The following is a 27,464-nucleotide window of genomic DNA, read 5'->3' on the forward strand; positions in this document are numbered from 1 at the left end:
AATTTGTGACATGAGAGACCCTCAGGTGGGGGACATGCATTTCCCATGGTCTGACAACATTCATCATGCCATTTAATAGTAGGGATGAGGCTGGAGTTGCTGATTTCTTCCTCCCCTCAGCTTTTGCTCTAGGAGGCTATTGGCTGGGCAGCCAGTGGTTGTACCATCTCTGTTAACTTGTCACTTTTTGGGTTGTGTGCACACCAGGGGACACTGAAAATAGGTGCATTTTTTTTCAGAACTTAAGATAAATAGGTCGGCGCAGTGTTGCTAACACAAAATGTAGTATATCCTCCAAAGGTTACAGGGATGAGATATAGCTGTTCCAGAAATATAACAACATGGATGGTTCTGGCCCCTTTTTTGACAAAGGTGAGCAGCGATGATGTACCTGGTCCACTGCACATTCTGAACTACTGACATATAAATAAAATGAGTTGAAGTCATGATACTTGAGTGAAAGCAAAACCTGTTGTTTATTCAGCTAGTGAATATAGTACCACTTTATACAGTGTCATTCATGCAAAAGGACTGAGGAACAGAGTGCATGAAGTGCTTTCCAGCCAGACAGTCTTGCACAGAAGAGTGTAAGGTTAGCATTATAAATTTCTTTTATGCAGATTCTTCTGCATACCTCCTGGTTGCACCTCAGTGCTTTCTCCATTGCATTAGGCAATGTGACCAATGGCTGTCACATGGTGACTCCTGTCTGCCCTCCCTGTTCCTGATTTGTGTGTTGTAGGAAAGCCATGGTCACGAAAATGTATCTTTTAGTTGCTGCAAGGTGATATGGTTTGTGATGGTCTCCAGCTCTGCAGGGGAAGTTCGGGTATGTTTGTCGGCGTGAATTTTTGCAATTTGTTTCCTCTGTCACACTCTATTAAGTCTGTGGGCAGTATTGCTAATCTGGAAAACAGTGTAGCATTCATTATGTAAGCCTTTCTTATTTTGGAGGAAAATGTGCCCAGAACAATTTGCATAAGGTTCAGAATAATTTTCAGAATTCCCTGGTGAATGGGGAATTTCAGATCAACACAAAGCAGTGGTCCATTGGCAAATGTGCCATCCTGAACAGTTTGGGACCAAAGGGCTCTCAGCTCTTTCTCTCAGCTATTAAAGCTATCTCAGGTCACAGAACTGTGACCAGTAGCATAACCTGCAGATACACTGGAGGAAAACTTTCTCACTCTATACCAGCCCTCTGAGAATTTCTTAGCAAAGCCCCAGAAGTGGTGGCATTTGGTAAACAAAAGGTCTTCTGGGAAAGGCTGTTTTAGGTCAGTGCTCTTGTATACAGTTTGTTAACCAGTGTGAATGTTACCAGCCTTTTGCTTTGCAGTTACTCTCCTCTCCCTTCTCTTGTTTTAATTCAAACGAGGCAATGAAGAGAGGGGCATTGTTTTCCATCATCAGAATACAAGATGGTGAAATACTTCAGCTAATTTGAAATAGGACCAATTTTTCACTTAAAAGTGAAAACTCCAGATTTTTTTTTGTGTCAGAGTTTAACAAGAAGAGTTTTCCTTTATTCCATTATCTTATTGCTTCCTCCTATTGGCAAAAGCTGATTTAAAACAGGTCTCTTGAGGACTGTTTGTATTCCTGGAATAAAAGCATATGCATAAGACCTTTGCTGAATAAGAGCCCATGAGCTGAGCTTAATTTTTAAGTTGACCCTGGAGCTATTTCAAAAAACCATACAGATGATGTTTAAAGGATCTTATTTCTGAAATCCACCATCCAGGTTAAATACTGTTCAGCTATGTAATTGTAGCAACTGGTGGGTTGATAATAAACCTTTGCACAGTGATTCTTTTTAAGAAGATGAGACTTTCAGAGATCCAAACTATGCAGTGGATCATACTGCTAAATGAGGAATCATTTAACAAGAGGGCTCACCATGTTGCAATACTTATTTATGTAAAGTTTTGAAAAGTTAGAAGTTCTCTGTACAGGCATTCTAAGCCAAGAATGCATTTGTAAAGCATTAATCAGATACTGTAATTATCAGTGCCTGTGGCAGTGCCTGACTTTTTGGACAAGACAATCTCTGTTAAAAGTGCTTCCTTTCTTCTCTGGCCTGTCCTCTGTGGCTCAGGACTGTGTTTCTCTGTCACATCATATATTGTGATTGCTCCTGCAGCTCCTGGGCAGCTTTCAAGCAGCTCTGGTAGAGGGATTGCTAATTATTTATTGCTTTAATAGTGTACATTGCTCTTCAGGGACAAACAGAATTCTTACATAAAGGTCCATCCAGTTCAAGGATCTGAGTCTGCAGGGAATTCTCACTACTTTCACATGTTGTCCCATCAAGCAGAGCTGTATTTACAAAACAATACCTGCTTTAGTGAAGGTGTGGGCATGGAAACTCAGGAGGAAAAGGTGTTTCATTTCCTTGTTTCAGGAAGTACCCCATGTGCAACAATACTTGCCCATTTTATTTTGCTGCTGATTACATCAAATGTTGTTTCTTTATGGTTTTTTTTAACACTCAAAGAAACCCTTTAACCTTTCTACTCATTAAATGTGCTGCATGCCTTGCAACACTTAAACAAGCATCCCATGTGAGGGGCTCTTGACATCAGAGTTTTCTTTCACAGATGCCTGATTACTTTCCCAAAGGTGTCTGATTACTCTTTGCTGGAGTCTCAAACGATGCTGTTTCCCATCAGGGGGATTTCGCCTCGGAGTACCATCTGTAATTATGATCTTAGACTAAGTTAAATAATGAGCAGTCATAAATTCACTCCAGTAAAACTTAGCTTTGGACTCTAAATTAACAGCTGGGACATTTCTCTAGTACTGTGCAGGTGGTCATTTTCCTTACTGGTTTTTGTTATATGGTGGTAATTCACAGTTTGGAAGTCCTTTTAATTTAGTGCCACTAGAACATGGATAGAAGATATTTGGATTTTCCCCCCTGCAAGCCTTGTGCTGGAAGCATGGCTCAGGGAGGGGCCTGCAGCCAAAGGTACTGCACTCAAGCAAAGCAGTTTAGTTCTTATTCACCATTTCATGGCTCCTGGTGTCAGAAATGAGACTACAGCCTTCTGTAAAGGTGCTGCCTTTCTGCAGAGCATTGGAATGTCTCTCCCATGCAGCAGCATCCAAAGGATCAGAGATTCAGTGCACTGACATCAACACTTTGAGGCAGATAGTCTAGAGCATTGGCAGCAGTGTTTCTGAATGGGAACAAGTTATTTGTCTCATTTATAGCCTCTGTTATTACTCCCAGTAATTTGGTTTTGCTTTCTAAATGGCCATGTTTTATGAAAACTGTCTCAAAACAACTTTGCAGTCTCTTCATGCCCTCAGGTTCTCTCTGGGAGTCCAGAAGGAGTCTTAGGCAGAGAAGTTCTACTCTTGCAGAATGTCATTTTTATGGTTTAGTCAAACCTAAATTACTCAAAATACCTCATAGTAGTATGCAACATATCCAAAACAACAACAAAGTGAAGGTGGATTTAAAATTATTCATTATTGAAAATTTAACTCAAGATGGCTAAATCAAAATTTAGCTATTTATTTTCTTTAGATATCACAAGGGGAATACAAATAAACAAGAACCTTTTTAAGTTAATTCACAGTAGTTTACCATTAGCATTGATTCTTTTTGTCCTTTGAAAGAATCTTGGAAGATTTCTTCGTGGATTAATAACTCCCTCATTTTCTTGGACAACTGGGCTTTTCCTATTTGCTTTTTGATTTCATTTTGCTATGGAAGTCATCATTTCCCAATTCTATTCCCCTTTAATCAGGTCAGCACCCTACTGGGTTTGGTGCAAATGAATTCATGTCTCATCATTAGGACTTCTGTTGGTGTAGCAGCCTGGCTTGGTCGCACTGGAGGGTGGTGACACTGTCCTGCCCATTGTTTGTCCCGCATCTTTTGCTGCAGACCTGTCTGTCTGCTACTGCCTTATTGCTCCAAGTAAAGGTGCTAGAGTCTCTTTTTGAGCCTCTAGTGGCTGCTGAATGCACATTTTAGGCAGAAATCAGTGTGTTCCTTCTACATATTTAATCCCTTCCACCTCAGCCCTGTCTTGCTCTGCAGCACTGCTGGGTCCTTGTGTGTGTCATGGAGAGTGTCCTGCAAAAGCAGGAAAGGACAGGCTTCTGCCTTCCAGACAGTTTCAGGTCAGGTGGAACACAAAGCTTTTCATTTAAAAAACGGACCCATTTTTGAGGGGGAATTAGATGCAAAAAGATGTGGTATTTAACCTTGACATAGACCTCATGCTTCCCCTGCAATGGCTCTGTTCTGTGGGGTTCTGTTTAATACTTGTAGTAACTTCTGTGTGGTTGTAATGTGAGGAGTGTGTGTGTCTGGGCCTGAATGTAGTGAACAATTTATCAATAGATTTATTAGTGAGCACTAAGTCACTCCTTAGACTTCTTCAGAGATTATAAAGGGTCCAAACCAACAGAGCAAGAGGAATTCAGTGTGAAAGAGTAGGTGAGGTTTGGGTTCACAGCTGCCACTAAAGCTGGAAGAGCTGAACTTGATGATTTATTCCATTTACACCTGGAGGGAATTCCTTTCTGCACTGCCTACCTGCTGGCCCAGCTGTTCAGCCCACAGAAGTACTAATTTTAGTTTGAACCATGAGTCCCTGCAGCTCATCCTTTAAAAAGCTTCCAGAAACTATGAAAGGAAAGCTGCTTTCCTAATCTGATTTTGGGCATCCCACAGGCATGTACTGGGAGGCTTTACCAGCCCTATTGCTCTATCCTTCCTCGCTCCCCAGGCCAAAGAGAACATTGGAAAGATCAGCTTGGCTAACAGAGCAAATATGTGTCCTTCTGGCAGGAATTCCTTCTTTCTCCCATTGATACTGTTTGTGCCCCTGAATGTGATCACACATGTGGCACAAACACACTGTGTAAATAAGGGCACAGGTGTACATTTGAAACACAAGTCACCCTCTGTGTGCACACATGGATGTGTGCAATACAAACACAAAACTTGCAGGGCGGGTCCTTGTTGGACATCAGTTTATCCCAGCATGGCATCTGATGGTCCATGCCTTTCAGTAAAACAGGATCTGTTGCTGTGATGCCATGGAAATTTAGGTGCTACAAAGCCATACAGTTATTAATCCAGATGCTGGTTGTGTGAACACTTTGGGAAATGGGCCAGCAACAGAGGGGCAAACCCCAGCTTGTGCAGATGCCCTCAGTCAGAGGGACCCGTGTGCCCATTTGCTCATGAGGTTATTTTGCAGAGCTCATAAAACAAGTGTGGGGTCTGTGCCTCACACCTCAACAACCCCATCTGTTTGAAGCATAGTGGAAGGTAAGAGCAGGGAAGATAAATAGTCTGTCTCCTAGCTACATTCTGCCTGTGGATTGAAGTAGATCAACACAAATATTTGTGTGTACAGCATGCTCCGGATCCTGCCAATGCCTGCTGGCAAAGTGCAGGCAAAGGTAAAGGAAAAATGTGTGCTACTCTTTAAAGCAATTATCCTTATGTATTAATAATGTCATTTGTAAGCACTCTGAGAAGTCAACAATGTATACTAAAGCAAAGCTGAAAAACTGCAAACATTTAGTAAAAGAAGAGGGAAAATGTTATAAGTATGCCTGTTAGCACTTTCTGATATACTAAAGCCTGTGTTGTCTGTGCATATGATCTTTATAGTTTATTTGTTATCCTTTGGGAGCACAGCCCTTGCTGAACTCTGGGATTGAATCTGACAGCCCAAAGCATGCTTTTGTTTATTATGGATTGGTGTCTCTTCCTGAGCACCTCCACTGAGTCACACCAGTTCAATGGAGCTGAATCTTCCCCTGTATCACTACCCCTACCATGGCACTGAAAGCAAGCGTGTTTTCTCATTGCAGCACAGCCCATACTTTTGCATTTCAGGGTTTATTTGAAGTTTGGAGGATCTAATAATGAGAAGGAATATATGTGTGTGTGTATGTAGGTATAGATGTAGTTGAAAGTATTTTCCTTCTCTTTTTCTGTTGGTGGCATTGCTTTTCTCTTGTCTGCAGTTGGGTTCCTGGGGGTGACAGGGCTGAGTGAACTTGGTGCAGTGTTTGGCAATAGCACAAGCACTGACCACAGCTTGCAGGCACTGGAATCATCTGGGATGCCTGTGGCTGAGTTGGGTGTCATTACAGCAGCAAGTGATGCATCTGTGCTGCAGGACTGGCCCTTCCAGCTCCTCCCCAGGGCTGGGGCAGAGGGGAAGGAAACACCCTCTCTCTCCCAAGAACTTGGCCACCAAATTGTTTGCCCGTTTGGTGAAGAAAGACATGAAACCCCCATACTGACCTCTCAGCTTCTCTTCTACTGAGTCTGGGGGAAGAAATGCCCCAACTATCTTCCTTTGTGCCCCTTTTTTGTAAGGGAGAGACACTGTTCCCTGCCACTCATTCTGTTGAATGAATCCTCCTGCATATCCAGAGTAGTAGCAAGAAGAAGTGAGGCCTCTCTCACCTTACAGCCAGGAGCTGCCTCCCAGAGCAAGACAGGACTCGTGTCCCTTTCTCTTAGTTACCACTGAGCAGTTCTGAGCCAGTAACATGCTATGGGCACATCCTGGTGCTGATGTTTCCCCTTCCATGTATGAATTGCCCTAGAAGATGCCCATGTCACCACAAGGGATTCAGGATCTCACTGTCACATTGCTTTTCTGTGCTGAAAATTGTCAGGGCTTCAGCACACAACGTGTATCCAACGGCACCAAGGAGAGGAACAGCAGTTTTGCATTGCTGAGACATTCAGCAGGAGGTAGAGAGTGGGATTTTTCAAAGCAGGGCATAGCACAGCTAGAAATAACTGCCTTTAAAGTGGTGACATTTTTATGCATGGACAAGCTAACTTAGAACATTTTTAGAGGATTTTATAAATCCCACTGAGCCCAGTGCAACTAGATTCATCATATGAAGACCTGTTTTACAGGGAGAGAGCGTACAAGCCATAACTGAATACACATTTCTTGCACTCTCACAGAGTTTCCCTTAATAGGTCTTTTCATAACCACAGGTAGCATATGCAAAAAGAGTGATGAAACCCAGAAAGTTTGGCTTGTGTTGCGTTTCTGTCTTTGAAAGAGAACTACAGGCTGCTTTTAAGGAACAATATTAATTTTAAAAAGCTGCAATATTCTCTTACATACCACTTCTGCATTCATGGGTGTGTCTCAGTACCAGCAATTAATTTTTGCAAAGCACCAAGCCCCTTTTTTTGTCTTTCAGCTCACTGAAATGGAGCTGCCAGGAGCTTTTGGATTAAGCTTTATCAGGCTTTCAGTTAGGAAACCTCATGGAGGTTATGTAGCCAAATACAACATACAAATCAAATTATGGGAGAGATGAATGCAGAGTTGTTAAATTAATTTTGTTTGTTCCAGCCCACTGGAATGTTTTTAACATGAAGAAAATCATTCTCTGCTGTATGGCTGGCCTGCCCAGTGCTTATGAGTGTATCAGCATGCTGCATTCATCTGCCAGTAGCAAACAGGTTTTGTCCAGGCTTGAGTGAGCCCTGGAAGATGAGACTGGCCAAGATGCTGGATTCCCCCTGCCTTCCCCAGTGGGCTGATCTGCAGAGAAAAGCCTGGGTCAAGCTGCTGGGCAGCCCCACACATGGCCAGCAGCTGAGAGAGCCCCTCAGGCTGCCTGAGCTGGGTCAGAGGGGCTCCCTCCAGAAGCACCTGTGCTGTTCTGCCTCTTCAGGGCTCTTCCAGAAGGCAGCAGCTGCCTTGTTTGCCAGGTTCTCCCAGTTCAGGTCATCCCTGACAGGAAGGTGAGGGTGTTCTTTCCCTCCAGGAGGTCCAGGGCATGTCTGTGCCTACAGTGGGGCATGGCCATGGTACTGCAAAGGCTCTTGCCCATTCAGTGCCTCTGAGATGTGGCCTGGGTGCCCCGATGTCACTATAGGACATGAAAGAACACAAGCACACACCACTGTTCTCAAGGTGAAGAAAAAAAGGCGGTTTATTTTCTGACTCTAAGATTTACAGTTTTCCAAAAGTGACAGCAGATTGGAGGGTGACAGCGACACCTCTCCAATGACACTGGTCAAACCAACAGTCTATCAACTTTCTCTTCTTCCATAAAGGAATGCAAAACAATGAGTTATTTACAAAAAATGTGTGAGAAAGTTCACTACGAGAATGTCAATATCAGAAGCTTTAGAAAATCTTAAAAAACCAGGGTGACACCCCAGCTGGGGGTTTCTGTCTCCACAAGTCTTGGCATGGGGCTGCCAGCCCAGGACACAGTGGCTTTGGTGTTCTGCCAGACCTGTGCAGGTATCTGCTCAGGATTGCACACACCACAGAAAGGCATCCTGAAAGCCCCCACAATATTTTAATATCCCTCAGGATCTGAATTTTAAACAGAGCATTAGTAATATTTTTTTCTAAAATTAGCTGAGATGCTATTTCAGTGTGGAATAATGCTGGTTGTTAGTTTTGAGTCTTACTTTTTTCCCAAGAAATCATGAATTCACAGGCTTTTCTTTTTTCTCATTAAGCCTGGTTTAGTTAAAAAAAAAGAAAAAGAAAAGCTTGTGTTTCTCTTCAGTGTGTCCTGATTAAACTTCCCCTTCCCTGTCCCAACCATTTCCTGCATTTCTATCTCTTCTTCAGCTGCACATTTTGCAAAATCAGTAGAGGTCCTTTAGCCTGTGATTCTTTTAATCTTCTTTGAAAAACCCAAGGCACAGAGAGTATTGAAAGAAAAATTAGATCTCTGAGAAATGCCAGTTGTTTTATAGATGGTCAAATCATTGGACTTTTTTTCCTTGCCTTTCAGACATTCACTATGTTATTATGTATCACTTTAATTAAATCATCAAATTGAATTATTGAATCAAATGTTTCTTTATTCCATTGTGTCCTAAGCAGGTTTAGTTAAATTAATAAAACCATATGTTTCATTTTATAAAAAAAAATCTTTTTTCCCATTCATAAGCTGTTTAAAAAAATGCAGTTGAACAGAAAAGGTTGGTTAATACTAAATTACTCCAGGTTTTTCAGATACTACTCTGTGCCTTGGAGTAGATTGAGCCAAGTCATGAAAATTTTATAATATTTACTGAGAAATCAGAGTATTGTAAATTCAGCCTCATTTTAGCTGAATGTGAATGAAGCTTGTCCTCAGTGAAGTCATCAGGGTCACTCAGGTGATTCAAAGTGCTCATGACCTGCTTGGATCAGAGGGCAGGGGCAGGGGGGTGTCTCCTGGCTCTGAGTTTCTCTTTATCCTTGGGGATCCCCATTTCTCTGGCTGTTCCAGATGCCACCCAGGCTGGCTGCAGAGGGTGGCACAGAGCTGGGGACATGGCAGCCCCCTCTCCCTGGGCTAGCTTGGGGTCCTTGTGTGGAAAACTGGCCAGACACCACTCAGAGGGCTGCTGCAATTAAGGGGGATCTCTCTGTCTCTCAGGAAGGTTACCTGCTTGAATTATTTCTAAAACAATTTGATGCATGATTACTTTAAATATATAAATCTCTGCATGTCCTCCTGGAGGACAAGGACTGGGGAAGAGTTTTAGGTCTGGGTAGTGCTTCGCCCTGGCTCTGTCTCTGATGGGATTTGATTAGGTGGAGCAGGAAAGGCTGGCCTGGCATTTTGAAGTGTAATTCCGTGATGACAAAGGGTGTCAAAGAGGGCAGTTATGATTTATTGGTGCAGTTATCAATAAACAGTGATGTCAGGGAGAATTGATCTGACCATCTCAGCGGAAAGAGGTGAGCATGGAGAGGCATACCAGGATCAGGGAGCTCTGTAAATAGTGATAACAGAAGTGGCTTTTGGCTGTCCCATCTCATCCAGGTCTGGCCACCTTCATGCTGTGCTTTGAGGGACCAGGAGGGAGCCAGAGGGAAGCCATGGGGTGGCTTCTGACTTTGTGGCACTGACAGCAGCATGCTGCTTTAATCCCTTCAGCTTGGTGTAAATGGAAACTCACATACATTTATCCAATGCTTCCAGATACTGTAGGGTTTGTTTGTTTTGCTGGATCATCCTTCTGGGTTGAGCAGAAGGATCTACTGCAGAACTGCAGGATTGTCACCCCTCATGGCAAGAGCAAATATCAATGATATTTCCTGCCCAAGCATATTTCTGCAATTCATGTTGTCTTGCTCAGCTAGCTACAAAATGTGAGTTATAACTGCACAAAGGCATTTGACAGATATTTTTCTATTGTACTGGTAGTACTGGTGTTTAGAGCATTTAATCATTTTTATTTAAGAACTGTAGCTATTTCAGTAATATAACAGCAGTGCTGCTTGGCCAACCTGCAAGTCCAGGCAGAGGAATAGACATATTTCCCCTTCAGTGCTGCCAGGACTCTTTAGAAGTGAAGTAATGGCCAAATATACATGCAGTCACATACCTGCAGAGTGCAAACAAGCTCAATGTGTTGGCTTCAAGAGGAAAAGTCATACTGGGAAAAATAATTCTGCAAACAGTGTCAGCCTGATCGGCTGGGTGACACTTTGCCAGAAGAGACCAGCTCCTTTGCCACAGCACATGTGCTTAGGTATCATTGCAAGTGATTTTCCTTGGTTCAGGGTTTATACTGAGAAAGAGAATGAGAATGAGAGAATCTGCCCTGAATTGAGTATTTTAAACGTGATTTTTAAAGCTTGGGGAAAAAAATCTAAACTCCTTATAGCTGGGAAGAGGATGATGCAGTTTTCCCACAGCATGTGAGTGCCATCTAGTGTTGTGCATCCCCAGCTGGACCTTTCCATGGCAACTCCTTGAAAAGAGTTTCCTCAGCGCTGCCAGGGGACTCTGCACACCCCACTCCTCCAGGAGCCAGGATCATCTGTGCCTGGGCTTGGTCTGCCCTGCAGAATTTTGGGTTTGGTACTGCTGGAAGCAGAAGCCACGTTTGTTGGGGTTTTTTTTTCCCAGGGGTTAAGCTGTGCCTGTGCTGATGTCCCCACTGATTTAAGCATGGCTGAGAAGTGACTTGTGCTGCCTCCAGGCTGCAGGCAGGGTTAGGAAGGCAGGGCTGCCTGGGGGTTCCTCTGCCTGCTCAGAGGAGATGGCCAAGGCCATCAAAGAGCCACTCCTCCCTGTGCAGGTAATACATTACTGATAAATTGTTGAGCATCTTTGAAGAAAAATATACAGGAAGAGGAATATAAAATAACTGTAAAAATGTACTAGGGTAACAAAAGAACATTTACTGACCCAATAGTGCCATATTTTCAGAGGTCTCAACTCTTTCCAGGATCTGTAGAGCACATTGGGGTATTTACCCCTTAACAGCAGGGGGGTGGGGATGAGGGAAGCTGGGGATCAGGTCCACTGTATTTCTTAATGTTTCAGTGCAGAGCTCTTCAGTCACCAAGTTAAAGAGTAGGTGCAAATGTCAGGACTGAGAATTAAGTAGAGAGCTAAGCAACCTGCCTGCAGAGAATGGATTCTCTCATTTACTTTACTCAGGAGAGCAGAAAGCAGCTGCAGGTGGTATTCAATCCCATTGGTCTCAGTGGATTGCAGTCTAAGCTGTTACTGTAGGCCAGGGCATTAAAGAAAAAAAACCTAGCTCTTAGAGTGAGGCACTGTTCATTCTGTTTGTTTTCTCTCTGTTATTTAGAAGAGCTTCATATTTTCTCCTTCTGTTTTTCAGCTTGTAGCACTCCTCCAGTCAACATGAAAGTGCAGCCTGTGAACAGGACAGCACTACTGGTGACCTGGAACCAACCAGAAACCATTTACCACCCTCCAATCATGAACTACATGATCTCCTACAGCTGGACTAAAAATGAAGATGAAAAGGAGAAGACGTTCACCAAGGATAGTGACAAGGACCTGGTAAAAGCACAGCATCAACCCCAGACATATGTATCAAGCTACCCTTATATTGCTATTTTCTTGGTAGAAGTGGGTAGAGGAGGAAAGCAGTTGTCACCTTATAGGCAGGATAATGTTTGGCCCATGATGAATTGCTATTTAAATGTTCAGCATTAGCTGAGCATTGCCTAACAGGCTGCCCAAACACTGGAGTGTGAATTTATAGTTTATGTGAGTGCATGAAGGACTGAATCTGCAGACACTTTTTCGTGTAGTGTTACTGTGAAGCAGCTGGCTCGGGAAATGGTGAGGCTCTGAATACCTTTTGGCTTGAGTTAAACTTACAGATTTTCACATTAAAAGTCTGATCCCCCAAAATCTGTTCCTGGGCTCAGGCTTTTCACTGTGCATAGCCCCTTGTAGGCTTTGGAGCAGTTTCTGGCAGCTAGTGCTGCCAGAGGCAGGAGTTGCATAGTCAGGGCTTGAAGATTATTTTGGAGTGGCCCTGTACAAGCACTGCCTACATCTGGCAGTGTGAGAAAAAGAGAGAAGAGCAAGACAGTTCCAGCACAGATGGAAACACTGCTCTATCTCCTCCATTTAGGATTTCATCTGCTTGTCATTCTTGTCTAAGTGGAAGCAAGTATTGTACTGGTCCTTAACATTCTCTGCATATAAAACCAGAGTGACATATTCAGGTTTGAAAGGCCTCCATTTATTGTTAATCAAAGAAAGCCTCTAGAATAATGAAATCAGTAATTGTATATGCACATGAAAAATGCAGCAGCACAGTGTTATTCCTAATGACTGTTACCATATTTTTTTTCAAATACACAGTCCTCTGGGCCCATTCAATCAGTTATACAATAATACTCCTCTTATTCCCTTAGATGAAGCTTCTTTTACTTCATTTCCATTTATATTTCCAATTTCCCCACTAGACATTGTTATCTGGGTCACATTAGGGAACGATCTGCCTCATGAAATCAGAAAGGAATCCATTGAAAGGCACCCAAGGTTATGATGTATTGTAACCTCTCTCTTGTCATAATTTCACACTCTTAAGGGAGATTTTTTAATCAGGTATAAGGAGGAGAGCCTTAATCAGCAAAAATGAGGTGGGCACCATGAAAGCATCCCGTTTTATGTAAAAGAAATAATTACAAGTGCAAGGGATGTGATGGAGTGATAGCTTGGAAATAAATTACAGTGAGACCTTGTGCTGTTCAGCAGAGGTTTGGGTTAAGAAAGCAATGATATCTTAGTCTATTTTAGGGGCAAGAGAAGAGGAAACCCATTTTCAGAGAAAAGTGCAGATTGTTTTCAGTGCTCTGGCAGATACAGCTGGGCTGTCCCATCTTGAGTCAGAGCTAGACAGTGTTTTGCTGTAGAGATAAAAGGTATTTCAAGTGACTCATGTAGCTACTCCTGTGAGCTGATGTGATTGTGGAAACTCTCAGGTCTAGGAGTAAGCAGGGATATCCCAGCCCAGGATGCTCAGCCATCATGTTGCACAGCACACCAGTGTCAAATTGCCTCAGCCAATTGGTTGCAAAATAGTCAGTTTGAATATGCAGTGACTTTTCTGGGCTTATCCTGTGTTTGGGTCATAGATCTTCACTTAAAAAAATCTTATTAAAATTGCTGTAAGAGTGGAATGACTTGAGTTTTAAGTTTTTCTGAGGAGAGCAGAGACATTGAGGCATGAAGACTCTTATGAGAATAGATGTGGGATTTGTTCATTTCTTTGTCATGGGCAGAGTCAGCAGTGTCTGGGTGCATCCCTTCAGCCTTTCCCTCCCCAGGGAACCACTGAATATTTCTGTGTAGAAATATAACTTGTCTTACATGGCATAAATGTTCTGTGTTAGCACAATGCTTTATATGTTTCAAACTGATCTTGGACAGTACTGTGGGGGTAAAAAACTGAATAATATCTATTTTTTTTAAACAGAAGGCCATCATTAGCCATGTCTCACCTGACATCCTTTATCTGTTCAGAGTTCAAGCAGTTTGCCGAAATGAAATGCGTAGTGACTTTAGCCAGACTATGCTCTTTCAAGGTAAAAAAAACACATACGAATTTTTACATTGAACTATTTTCTGTTTGTTTAATGTTTTCTTTGCAGAATGCAATGTGGTGTGAAGTTATTTCAGAAGATATTTGAATGCATGTAGACAATGCTAATTTCATATTGTGGCCAGTGACTTGAACTGAATATCATTTCCAGTGAGGAAGGTTTGCCTACACCTCCCACTGTCAGGTTTTGTCAGGTTTTAGGAGAATTTAGAGCTTTTCTTGGTACTAGTTTTCTGAAACAAATTCATCAGAGACTGCTTATGCATCAGAGGCACAGCTCTAACAGAATATGAGTCTGATCGGTGTCTGTTTTATGTAAAGAGGAAAGGAGATCAGTCCTACCTTGACAACCTCATGTGGAGACACCCAGGTTTTACCACGCACGCAACCTCAGTGATTTCCAAAACATACATATTTAAACAAAATCAAAAGAACTAGATGATAAGCTGTCCTTTGTCATAGATTTCCTTTTAAGTTTATTGGAGAAATCTGGTAAAGCTGAGATTTGGTAGAAGAACTTGATTATTTTTGAGGTTTTTTAAGTACTAAAGTTTTGCTTCTTCCTTATTATGACATTCTTTATTAAGTAGGGCAAATTTTGCCTCCAATGAGAGCATTCCCTCCCACTCCAGCTTATAGATGCATAAACCTCAAAATGGGTAATGGAAGAATAAAACAAGCAGAGAGTTAAAAGTTTAAATCCTTAGGACAAAGCAGAGTTGTCACTTGGATCTGATGCTGTATATGGAACAAAATAGTAGGGACATTTTTCAGTGTCATTTTCAGAAAGGATGGGGGTTTTGATCCTGCTTTGCTAGCACTTAGTGTCTGAGGGATGTCAGGCTATGGACATGGTTTAGTTCTGTTGTGGTGGCAGAGAGAGCAGGATCAGACAAGTCCTGCTCTTGTCTGATCCTGTCCAAGTCACAACTCATGTGGAGCTCTGTTCTTGGTACCTCAGCACTGTGTTTTAGACTTCACTTTTAAGTGCCATGAAGAAGTTAGAAACTGATGTATTATTTATCTTTTACTAGATGATGGAACGGAAAATTCTTCTAAGTTTGACTACAATAACTGTTTAATCACAGTTAGGAGTAAATCATTACTGGCAGCTCGGTAGGAGATCCTTTGGATACTGCAGCCCCATATTCAATGGAGTGAAAGTGATACACACATCTGCAGTGGGAGCAGATGATGTGATTCCTCCTACAAGTCCCCTAAAAGGAGCTGCTGTTCTAATCTCTGGCTGTACCCAATATCTAACCTAAAAAATCCACTTGAGCTTTCAAAACATTTATCAGAGGTTGATGGTAATAGTAGTTCAGATATATAGCAATAAATTATAATTTTATAAGGACAGAAAAAAACTATTATCATCAAGCTACTCTTGCTTCCTGTGTAAGCCAGGATGTTTCATCCAGCTTGGGGTTGAAGGAGAGAATTTGTTTTCTGTCAGTAAGCCAGCATTGCCAGGCCTGAGTAATTAAAGACCCACAAGTCTGTGTTTAGACACAAGTGAGTAAGTAATGCCCAAAGAGCTGAGTTGCCTTTGCTCCAGGCTGAGCCCTGTACCTGTATTCTGCAGCCCCATGTTGAGCAGTGCTTTAGCAGTTGTTCCTCTGCCTCCTCCCCTGCCCTGATGTGCTGCTCTTCTTCCCTCCCCAGCTAACACCACTCGAATTTTCGAGGGGACCCGAATTGTGAAGACAGGAGTGGTAAGTGATGGATTTAGGCAACGGGGATTTGGGGACATTTCCCACCAGGTGGCAGCACGATGTTGGAAATCTGCAGCAGGACCCAGCTTTCCTGGGGAAGGGGTGTCCAGACCTGTCACAGAAGGGTTTATAGCATCAAATGCAGTTCCAATATGAAATGGTTTTCTGGCTTCATTCTCTGAGAGGCTTTGAACACTGGAGAATCAAGTGTTAAAAAATTTTCCTCAATCTGTATTCAACCCATTTAGAGGGGATTTGTAAAATATTAATGATGACTGTGGAAATAAATTTAATTTATTTTATTAACTGTATGAGCAGAAGAAATAAGGCCTCACACACAAAGAGCATCTTTGCTCTTCCAGTGCTTTAAGGATACCTGCTACTGTGTGAATAAAGCCTGAAAAATGTCTTTGTTTTATTTTAATTCAGGTGAGACTGTACCACGTCACTGAGGCAAACTTCTGTATTCCAGAATCAGAAATGTTGGTACATTTACAGTAAAAGTGGAATACACTGTTTCAGTTTTGAAACCATCTTATTAGTTTATTTAATATAAATAAACTATCCATAACCTAAATTTCTTGGCATCCATTGTACTGAGTTGTTCAGTAAGATTTATGGGCTGGATTCATACTATTGAATTTACTCCAAGTACATTGCTTCTGGTTTTATTCTGATCCAGTTTGATATACTCCCCAGTAAGGAAATAACATATACAAAGCTTGCATTTGAATGATTTATGTTTGTTTAATGATGTATAGAGGTATTCTAGATACATAAAATCTGCTGTCAAATTTTAATACTCAGTCCAGCTTTGAGACTGTTCATGCCAGCAAAAAGCAAATCTCACAGTGCCTTAGGGATTCAGATTGATAAGTATCTGAAAGTTTAGATGCTTATTTAAAGTTTTGGCTTGAAATCTCTAAAGCACAGGTTTTCATCTGAGATCTCAGGTTTTCTGTGATTGCAGCTGGTCAAAAATAATGTGAGAAAGCAGCCTTGCTTGGTTTGCTGCAGCATTTCAACTACACAGCTTGACTGAACCCGGGAATTGCAGAGAGATGCAGAAATACTTTAAAGTTACAAATTCCACTTTCCAAAATAAACATTTTACATTTTTTTCAGTGTTCAGCAGCATCTATTTAACACTTTTTTGTCCTCATCTGGTGCATGCCTTTCCAGCTAATGGCTCTCCTGCTGATGAATTCAGTAATGTGAGACATTTTTCAGTAATTCAGAGAGGGAGAATGGTCAGGCTGTCCAGAGGAACCGCTGACACAGCTCTTCCACAGAATTATTCCTTGTCTTTAGACAGTACACTTCAGTCTGTTTTTCTACATGTAATTCAGGACTAGTTCCTTATGAACAGACCAAGGTTTGGTTCTTTATGTGTGTACAGAGGGGTTTTATTTACAGCAGAGCACACACATGTGTGCAGGACCATCATGCATGCAGTGGGTTGACGTTAGAATAATATTGGCAGGGTGCAGAGGAGGCAAAGTCCATAGTTCATCACCTGCTTTTTCTCAATGAAGCAGGCACTGCCAGTCCTGCATGTCATTCACTGGTGCTGGCCAGGGCGAGTCCTGTGGACGTGGAAAACATGGGTGTCACAGCCTGAAGGTCCTGGCAGACATGGTGGCAGCTTGCTGAAGGGCTCCTGATGCTCTCCCAGTCTTTTAGAACTGGCCATGCTGCAGTTCTTTTCTAATAAGAGCAATGCCTCACAGCAACACCAGTCCTTATGAGAATAATCCTGATGGATAAATTAAGGAAATAAAAATAGTAACCTTTGAGGCCCTCACAATGTGCGTGGGAAGAGCCAGAGTTCCTTGTCAGAGCAGCCCCACCAGCCATGGATGCTCACGTTGGCAGCCATTATTTTGGGACAGCCGTTATGTAACACAGTATTTTTAAACTCCTGTCTTCTGAGGATTAAAGCACTGTGAGTAATACAGCTGAACTCATTAAACTCCTTTACATTCTTCTCACCCCAAGAGGAAACGTTACTCACAAGTCAGTAGTGATGTGGGAGGAGAAGGTCTTGATGTAAAATAAAGATAAGGATAAAGAGGGTTTTAATGATGATGTGGTGAAGGCAAGGAGGTTCCTCTCTTTGTGGTTTGCTGGTAGCTCTGTGGCATGTTCTGTCCTGGCTCAGCCTTTCATCCAGCTGGTGTTGGATCTCTGGTCTTAGGAGACTAGCATGTGTGTGAAAAGGGAGGGAAAAGCAAGAGAATGACCCCAAGTGGTATGTTGGACCCCTGCTGATGTTTTCTGCTGTGTTTTCTCCCCCTGTGCTGCCGATGACCTCCTCAAGCCCACAGCATCTCCTGCCTCCTCAGCAGACATGGCTCCCATCAGCTCCGGCTCCTCCACCTGGACCTCTTCAGGGCTCCCCTTCTCCTTCGTGTCCATGGCCACAGGCATGGGCCCGTCCTCCAGCGGCAGCCAGGCCACCGTGGCCTCCGTGGTGACCAGCACCTTGCTGGCAGGGTTGGGCTTCAGCGGCGGGGGCATCTCCTCCTTCCCCAGCAGCGTGTGGCCCACGCGGCTGCCCGCAGCCGCCGCCCCCAGCAAGCAGGCCGGCCGCGCCGTGGTGGCCACCACCGAGGCCGCCGCCGCCTCCCCCGGGCCCGAGCGGGACTCGGGGCTCACCAAGGATGGCGAGGGAGCCGAGGAGGGGGAGAAGGATGAAAAGAGTGAAAGCGAGGACGGGGAGCGGGAGCACGAGGAAGAGGAAGAAAAGGATGCTGAAAAGAAGGAGAAGAGCAGGGCGACGGCGGCCTCGGAGGCACGCAATAGCACAGAGCCCAGCGTGGCCGCGGCTTCCCCCAACAGGACTGCTGAGGAAGAAGGAAATAAAACCCTACCGGGAGAACTGCCAAAGCAAAATGTTGCCCCCACGGCTGGAGGTGCCGAGAAGGAGAGCTCTGCCGAAGCTGACACTCAGCCCCAGCTGCTCCCTTCCACCCAAGTGCCACCAGCGTTCACCGACGAACTGTACCTGGGCAAGATCCCAAGAAGACCAGAGACTACAAGAAGTCCTCCTCCAAAGATGGACAGGTTTCCAGAGGAAACTCCCTCAGATAACAAATTCATCACCATTAACCCAGGTGAGTGATCTTCAGGGAAACCGTGCTTACCAGCGTAAGTGTTGGAAAACGACACAATCCAAATTCCTTCCTGATTTCCAGTAGATCAGCATTTTTGTGGTGTCTGGCTACATCTGATTGGCAGGTTGTCACAGGACCAACCCCATTAGTTGTTACTGGGGGAAGCAGAGTGGAAAGGAATATCCTTTTATTGGGACAGATTCATGGTCTTTGTAGATTATTGGAAGAGAAAATCTGGAAAAATTTTCACTCCTAACATGCTACATCAATAACTTTGTTGAAAAGAAAAAGGGAGGGGAACACAAGGAACTATAGCTGTGAAATTAATTTGGAAGAGCAGCTGCTGTGCTGAACTGGCATTTCATAGGAAGTTTGATATATGTGCTTCTAGCTAATTTAGTTTATCTGCAGGATTCTCCCTGACTGGGCTTTGAGATATTCTCCCAAATCAAGGATCATTGGTGGTTTATTTCTCAACACAAAACCTACATGTTCTGACCTTCCAAAACAAGGCACCTTCTGGGGAAGAAAAAAAAAATCTTAACCAGGCAGAGTTCACATATTTTCTGTTTGTCCTGATGAGAATTGCCAGTGCTCCTGTACACTCCAGCTCTGGATGTATGTACCAGCTCCACAGTGTGTGCACAGCAAATAGAACCTCTTGGAAGCCTGCCCAGGAGATCTGCATGTGCACCAAGCCTGGTGTGCTCAGGGTTTGCTGCCCAGGCCTCTGCAAGCTCATGGTCCCTCATGGTGCTCCCACAGAATGTCCACACGTGTTCCTGCTTGGGGAGCTCCGGGCACTGGTGAGGAAAACTGCAGGAGGCACATGGAGTACGTGCATGGGGGTTTATTTTAGATTTATTTATTTAGATTTAGCTTGATATATTTATTAGACATTTATTTGAGTGATTATCTGTATTACCACAACATTTATGAGATAGTGCACTTCTTTGTTTGTTGTTTCTGGGGGTATTTTACTACTATTGTTTGTTTTGCTAATCTGTAGAGTGTTTTATAATTTTCTTTTTCCATCAAAGCTGTTCTAAAGTAGTGTGGAAAAGCCTTGCATATTTATTTTTCCCTACATAGATAAACACAAAAATGCAGATATTGTGCATTCAGTAATAGTTCAGAACCAATTTAAAAAACAAAGCTAAATCAAATCTTTAATAGCATTTGTTACATAAATGCTGACCAGTCTGTAATGCTGGGAATCATAACTGTTCTGTCAGAGATCAGATTAACTATGCAGAAGCTGAGAAACCTACAACAGGTTGTGCTGATTTTTTTTAAATACACTGCTGTTTTTCTTGCTCCTCAGCTGGGAACCCTCAGAGGCCAGTGCTCCCACTGAATAAGGTCTGAGATGCCTGTCAGGCAGTTTTCAACCTGCCACTTGCCCTGATCACCTTTGGGTTAGGAAGGAGGCCTGTTGGGAGGGCTACCCTGTGAGAAGACACATGGGAATGCAGGAGAAGACTTGGGAATGCCGGAGAAGGAGCTTTGCTCCATGCTGGATCTAGGTTACCAAAGACACAGGCTGGTGAATTAGACTAGTGCAAAGCCTAAGACTAGTTGCTTTAGCTTAATTGTTTTCCCCAGTAACATGGAAATTTGCAATTCATACAGACAGGCCTGACCTAACTCATGCCAGGAGTTGAGTTCAGTGAAACTCCAGCTATAGCAAGACCTCTTCCTGTGAGAAAGGGCCTTAAAGGTTTTCCATAACAAGGTAAGCCTGAAATCAAGACAAGTGAAGCCAAGGGGCATTGCCAGAAGTGTCTGAAAGGATTCCTGAGCAGCAGCACAGCAAAGACTATTAAGGCCACTTCCAAAGTAAGCAGAAAGCATCTGTGCAGTTTACTCTGTCCCAATGTGAGGGCAGAAACATTTTTGGATGTATCTTTTCTTCTGACATCTTTTCTGCATCTTTTAAAAGCAGGTTTTAAAAGCTGTCAAGGTTTCAAAAATGTTTTTGTGAGTAGAAAGTTTAATCATTTTAAAGAGTAGAAAATTGTTTCATAACAATATACATTTGTAAAATTAATTATATAGCATCAAATTAGCAGCTGTAAGGAGATAACTGAAGAGGGAAGTACTCATGAGTGTGCATGATTAGAGGAGAACAGGGAACTCATGAGAAATTACAGGGAAAGTGCGAGGCCAATTAGTGCAGCAAGGCTCATTTTCTTTTAGTGCTTACTTCACACGTACATACACACACACACCTCTCCTGAGGCCCTGTCATTACTTTCCAAATGGCACTGGCCTCTTTCTGACTGTGGTATTGGCCAATGCTAATGATTCTCTTCTGTCACTGAATGCTTGCCTGCATTCTTCTCTTTCATTTCCCTGATCATCCTTTTCTCTGTTTTGGTGCCCACATTAGACTAATTGTACTTTTGGGCTGCAACTGTTACACACACAGCTGCTCAGCATTGTCCGTGTCTCTGAAACCTGAAAATCAGAAAAACAGCAATTAAAATTATACTCTCACAAAAGAGGGAGGGGAAAGAAAATAAAAGGAAAATAAGCAAGGGGAAAAGCTGAAACCCAGGATGATGCAGGTTAATCAGGCTAAAGCAGATACTATCCCACAGAATTTTGGTTGATTGTACCAGACAATTAAATAGGGTTTTTTTTGTTTTGTTTTATTTTTTTAATTGGAATTAACAAGTAGACTGTTGTAAGCAAAGTAATGGATGTGGGGTAGGGTCAAAAGCTTGAGTGGTGATCTTGCCACTTAGGACAGAGAGACAGGTTTGACTCCTTATCCCAATTTCAGCCAGGTCCTCCCATCCTTCAGTGCTCACCCACCTCTGCTGAGTTCCTCCCATGAGAGGGCATTTTAGAGAGATCTTGATGTGCAGGGTTAAATTTCAAGCCTGATGTATGCATTTAACAAAGACTGAATATTGGATTTTAGAGCAGTCTTTGCCAGGTCTGAGGTTACAAAAGCCTTTTAGGGATTACCTCATTAGCATAATTAAACATCTGTGTAATTCTTCTCCATCTGCAGCAAGGATTATTAAACTGTATTTTCATGTGGCACTTCAGCCATTTTCACACAAAATCACAGAGTGTATAAGTTGGGAAGGACCACTGGAGCCAGCTAGTCCAATCTCCTTGCTTTAGAAAGGTTCCCTATAGCACTTTAATCAGGATGGTGTCCAGACAGCTTTTAAATATCTTCAGAGATGTACATGGCAGCTTACAAGAGCAAACAGCAGAATGGCTTGAAAACAAAAGAAGTGAATTATTTAATGCCTACAAACTATGAATCTCAGCTACAGGATTAAATATGATTGGCATCTGTTAGAAAGCAGTGAAAAGCCATGCTTAGTAGTGCACAGCCTGTAAGCCTGAATACTGCAGGAGTGCCTTGAAGAAATAGGGGGTAACAGCTGCACTATAGTACAAGCTTGTATCAAAGGTAATATTTCTTTAAGAAACATGGGTTTGCCTTTTCATCATTTAATAATATAGTAAATATTATTCTCCATAATTAATTAATACCTTTGTATAAGTTCATAACTTCATTTACTCAAGGGAAAGATGAGCAAGCTGACTTTCTCTTAGGAGACCCTGTGGTCTGAGGCAGTTCAGCAGCAGGGCTTTTCTTTGGTTAATGGTATCTGAAACGGTACAACAAACAGAACTTTGTCCTGGCAGTTTGTGCAATGGCAAGGAATGATAAAAGTAGATAGGTTATATAGTACAGCTATGGTTGCTTATTATAGCAAGCAGTGTTACTTAGGGGAAATAAATGTTTCTTTTCTCAGGAACTCTTTTCCAGGAATACACAGAAAAAAAGCACATTTCACAAACTCTAGAATGCCTCTTTCTTACCTTGACCTTTATGCAAGAATTGCACTGCCAGAGCCTCCCTGGCTGCCTGATGCCATCCAGTACTCCCTGTGCCAGGGCTCATCCATCCAGTGCCTGGGTGGAACTGCTGAATGGGAGGTTCACTGAAGTTATGGACTTTTCCAGACGCAGGAGTAGATTTAGTAGTGCCAGGGCTTATATCATGTGGGACCTCCTGAAACAGATATGCTGTAATAATTTTTATTCCTTCCTACTGGGATGAATTCCAAGCCAGTAAAAGGCAAACTGAATTAATTCAACGAAGGCATATGCCACTGGAAACTGTTTACATTTCTTAGCAAAAATGGAGTTTCCTAGTCCGTTTTTTAAGCTTCTCCCATCGCCTGCCAAGTACAGCTTATGGTGGGCACTGTTACAAGGATATGCTGTTGACACTACCAGGGCTTGACATTCTTGCTTTGGAAAAGAATGAAATGGTGACTATTTTTTCATTTCTTACTGTTTTGTTGTATGGGAGAACAGGAAACTCTAGAGGCCCAGATCTGTCTTTTTGTGTGTGTGTGTGTGTGTGTGTGTGTGTTTTCATTTCATCTTTTTCCAGCATGCTGGCTTTTCTTAGGCTATGTTGCCATGATCCTCAAGACAGACACCAGCTCTCCAGCTGCACTGCTCTACCTGTGTCCCCAGCTGCCATTCTTGTACGAGTTTTATTTGCACTGGTTTGTTTAGGCTCTCACAACACATTGCTTAAACAGTGGAAAACCCCTCAGACTTTTTCATCAAAGCCAGCACAGGAGCTATGTCTTTTCTTCTGAAGCACATCACTGCTTGGGCATTCCCAACTGGAATTTCAGGGCCAGACATCAGTGTTAGTATTTGCTATTCTGGCACTCAGCATACTGAGCACTTTCTTCTCCTCACATCTGTGGTACAGGGAGTTCGCAGGGGCACATTTGTGTGTTCTCCACACTAGACTGACTAAGAGGAGCATCGTGAGCACTGCAGAATTTAACAGTGTGCATTGGGACTCCAGCCCATGCTGTGCTTACAATGGAATTGAATTTTCTTTCCATGGAAACAGAAACATATGGTTTTGTGTTGAAAGATGTGGAGGTGAAACTAAACAGAATATTGTCATTGGAGAGAACTGAAACAACATCCTAATGGATATAAGGTGGTGGGACTATTTGGCTCTCCTACAAAGTTTCACATAGTTTTTTGATTTGTCCCTTTTACTACTCTGATTATTAACACCTCACAGGCTTACTTTTTTTCCTGCTCTTTAATGATTTGAAATGCACTGGTAATAACTGATGCCCCAAGACTTAGCATTTCGTCAGTTTGGCAAATACAGAGACTAAGCCTTTGCTCTAATTTGGGGGTTGCTCTTTTCCTTATTCTTTGCTAGTCAAGGAATTCAAAGATGTTCAATCAAAGTGCACCTTCACTTCCCCCAAACATCCTTCTGATTAGCACATCATTTAGGCTGCTTGCTAAAGGGCATTACCTCTATCAGCCTAGTTCTCAAAACTAGGAAGATTTCTTGCTGGGCTTGCAGCAGCCTGCAGCCTTGCTCTGTTTTCAGCAGTCAGGCAAAAGCATTTACAATTAACCTTTACTTCCACGTTAGTTGAATTTTACTCCTGCCTATGGAGGAGTATAATCTAAATGCTATTAAAATAGAGTATGACTTCATGTTATGTGACATCTGGTGACTTCCAATTATCTGTGTTTTGCCTGCCTATGGTGAAAAGGCAATTATGTTCCTCTGGTAGGATTTGCAGCAGTTTCGGAAGCTATGATAATACAATACTGAATGAGGGCAAGGAAGCATGTTGGTAAGGAAAGACTCACACAGGCTTAAAAGTAGAAGTCAAGTGTGCATGTTTCAATCCTTCTTGAAATCTGAAGCTGTTTGTACTAATCCTTTCCCATTATGTCCTGTTGACAGGTATTGATCAACCACGGCCTGTTTGTTAGGAAACATGAATAAGATATGGAATCCACTTCTGCATTTTTCTTTTATCATTCTGTCTAAACCAATTTATTCATCAAGTCTACATGAATTTGCACAAATTAGATGTCTTTTGAAATACACTGGTGCAGTGTCTATGCTCATTGGCTCCAATACTTGCAGAACTTTTAGATATTCATCTTATATATGATACAATCATTTTAGTGAGATGTCATGCAAAAAGTGAAGCAGAGTTAACTGAGCCAGATCTCAGGGTATTGAGGAACTTTAATTTTGTTCAAAAGCTGTAGCATAATGATTTCTTCTGTCAGTTACAACACATCCTATCCATTCATTCATCCACCCATCTTGACAATCCATATGCTAAAAAGTGCCTTCGTATGCAGTAACCCACCAGATTGTGACAATTCTGCAAATGATGTGACATGACACCCAACATGTTGAGGATTTTTTATTTTAAGATAGTTACCAAAAAATTTATTTCTAAAGCTAAGTATTACACAGAGCTTTGCAAACAGGACTGTCCTGCACTGTTGAGAAACAGAGTACATTTATCTGCAAACACTGGTGACAGAACACAGCATTGGCTCAGTGGGATACTCTACATCTGATAATAGGTGCTTGCACGAAAGAGTCCTAAAAGTGTCTAAGAGACCGTAATTACAGGCAGTAGTAAAATCCCAGCCATATGTGGCAATAAACACCATACTTCTGTGCTCTCATGTCTCAGACTGGAGACAAATGGAGTCCCACCCTGCAGTTAGAGGATCTCTGCTCTGTTTACTCATAGCATGTAAAAGGGAAAAGCTATTTGTTTTGTTTACACATTTTTCCATACAGTATTTCTTTTTTCCACCCAGTGATTGGTTTTGTTATGTGTTTAACACACAGCTGGCAAGAACAGCTCCAGCATGGCCACGAGACCTTCTCCTGGTAAAATGGAATGGATCATCCCACTCATTGTGGTCTCAGCACTGACCTTCGTGTGCCTCATTCTTCTCATCGCTGTGCTTGTCTACTGGAGGTGAGCCTGTTTCCTTTTCAGTGGAAACTGATTAGGATTTTAAACACATTCCAGCTGGTGTTTTTAATGTGATCCTGTATTTTGTTATTTTATTAGAAGTTACAGTGATAGATGCATTAGATAGTTCTCTGGGTGCTAGTACAGCTTTGTTGGGTAACTATTCAGCTGTCTTAAATACTGATTTTTATGTCATGAAAATGAGCCTGGTGCAGTTCTACCAATGGTAGAGCAATCTGTAATGGTGACAAATATTTTCAAAATTAGTCCCTCCAAAGTAGCTATAAAAAACTATCTTTGTCTCCGCCTTCAGGAAATGTGGTTGTGGGAGAAAATCCCAGTTAGACTGGCCTTGGTTTCGTGGGTGTCTTTGCCACAAACCTCCTGTGTAATCTTATGCAGTTCTTTCCTTCCTTTGACTGTACTTCAAGAAAGTGGGTAAGCTTGTTTCACATTCCACAGCTTTGCTCTCTAGCATTGGTGAAGAGGTCAGAAGTGCAGCCTGCAAGGTCTTGGACGTAAAGATTGCCTCTTTCAGAGAGACACCATCATTCACACCAGTGGGCATTGGTTCAGTGGTGGAGACCAGGATTAACATCAACAAATCCCTCTCCATTTGATTTAGAGTAAACTAAAACCTGCAGCACCTGCTCATGACAAAATCAGAACCCAGAGACCCCTCATTTGTCTGGAAGTTAACATTAACCAGGGATAAGCCACCTACAAGGTATTTAGGAATGACTTCTACTGATTAGTTGGGATAAAGTAGCTTTAGTGGGAAATACCAGCCCATTGATCATTATATTTGCAGAATCCATTACAAAGGTACCAAGCTATTTTTCCGTACACCCATTTTGCTGACAATTAGTTGGCCCAATTGTTGAGGCTGAGAACATTTGAAAGAATTAATAACTAGATGGCAATAGTCTTGTGAAAATAATTTCTATTCACATTTGTAAGTAATTTACATCATTGCAGTAAGATGGTGAATAAAAATTGCAGTGGCATATGCATAAAAGCTGAAATAGGAAAGGTTCTAAAGATCCCATTGTATCATCCTGTTTTTGAATATATATTGTCTTTATCTGAAGTACTAAACTTGGTCACATTCACAAGCAAGTCCTGGAAGGATATGGTATATCTCAAAACACTGGGATGAAGGATTAATAGTATTTATCTAGTGTTGATTCTTCTAAGGCAGAAAGGTTTTGAAATACAATGCTAACAGCTATTATCTAGAAGAATGTTGGTACTATCATTGTTTGCAAAACATTTCCATTGCTTTGCAATTTCACTAGTGGTGCAAGAGAGATAATTGTAAAATTTGTGTTTAATTTACTCAAAGAGTAACAGTACCATTCCTGAAAAGATATTAAAGTCGGTGGAGATTAAAAATTAATATAGACATGAAAATTATGTCATGTAGTAGTCAAAGTTTTTTGATAAATATGAAGCAAGAAATAAAGGAAAAAACTTGAGGACATATGTACTGCCTTCTAATAATCTGTGTCTAGTTATGAGTATTTTTAAAAAATACAGAGAGTGTACATGTGTGTTTTAGGATAAATCAGCAAGCAACTAGAAAACAAATCATTCCCAGTTACATTTCACATTGTGTAGACCATGTCACTGAAGCAGCAGCACAGCATTTCATTTGCTGTGTGACTGCCTTTCCTCAGGAAAAAAATAAACTGTTTACCTCTCTGAGTGTTTTAAAGTAAGGAAAAAAGGATTTTGAAGCACTGCAGACTCTAATTCAGAAGTTTGAAAGGAGCAGTAAATTGCATTTTCAGGAAAAAATACTTAGCTTAAGATGTAATGGGCAACATATGGAATGATTTGCTGAATAATACCATCAAAGCAAATGGCATGAAAACGAGTTTGAGACAGATATTTCAGAAAGGGAAACATGGTATTGAAGTGCACAGCAGAGAATCCTTGTGATGAA

At 42.1% G+C, this 27,464-nt stretch overlaps 1 protein-coding gene across 1 annotated transcript in view; it reads left to right on the forward strand.

The window, feature by feature from the left end:
- Nucleotides 1-27,464, forward strand: part of PTPRG (protein tyrosine phosphatase receptor type G) — a 392,408-nt gene that overhangs the window by 299,342 nt on the left and 65,602 nt on the right. The window contains exons 9-13 of the mRNA XM_058812679.1: nt 11,615-11,799; nt 13,733-13,841; nt 15,524-15,573; nt 17,894-18,689; nt 25,387-25,519. Coding sequence (XP_058668662.1) covers nt 11,615-11,799; nt 13,733-13,841; nt 15,524-15,573; nt 17,894-18,689; nt 25,387-25,519 — 1,273 coding nt within the window. The remainder of the gene's footprint in view (nt 1-11,614; nt 11,800-13,732; nt 13,842-15,523; nt 15,574-17,893; nt 18,690-25,386; nt 25,520-27,464) is intronic.

Source organism: Ammospiza caudacuta, chromosome 12 (assembly GCF_027887145.1).
Source record: "Ammospiza caudacuta isolate bAmmCau1 chromosome 12, bAmmCau1.pri, whole genome shotgun sequence".
NCBI classification, from domain to species: Eukaryota; Metazoa; Chordata; class Aves; order Passeriformes; family Passerellidae; genus Ammospiza; species Ammospiza caudacuta.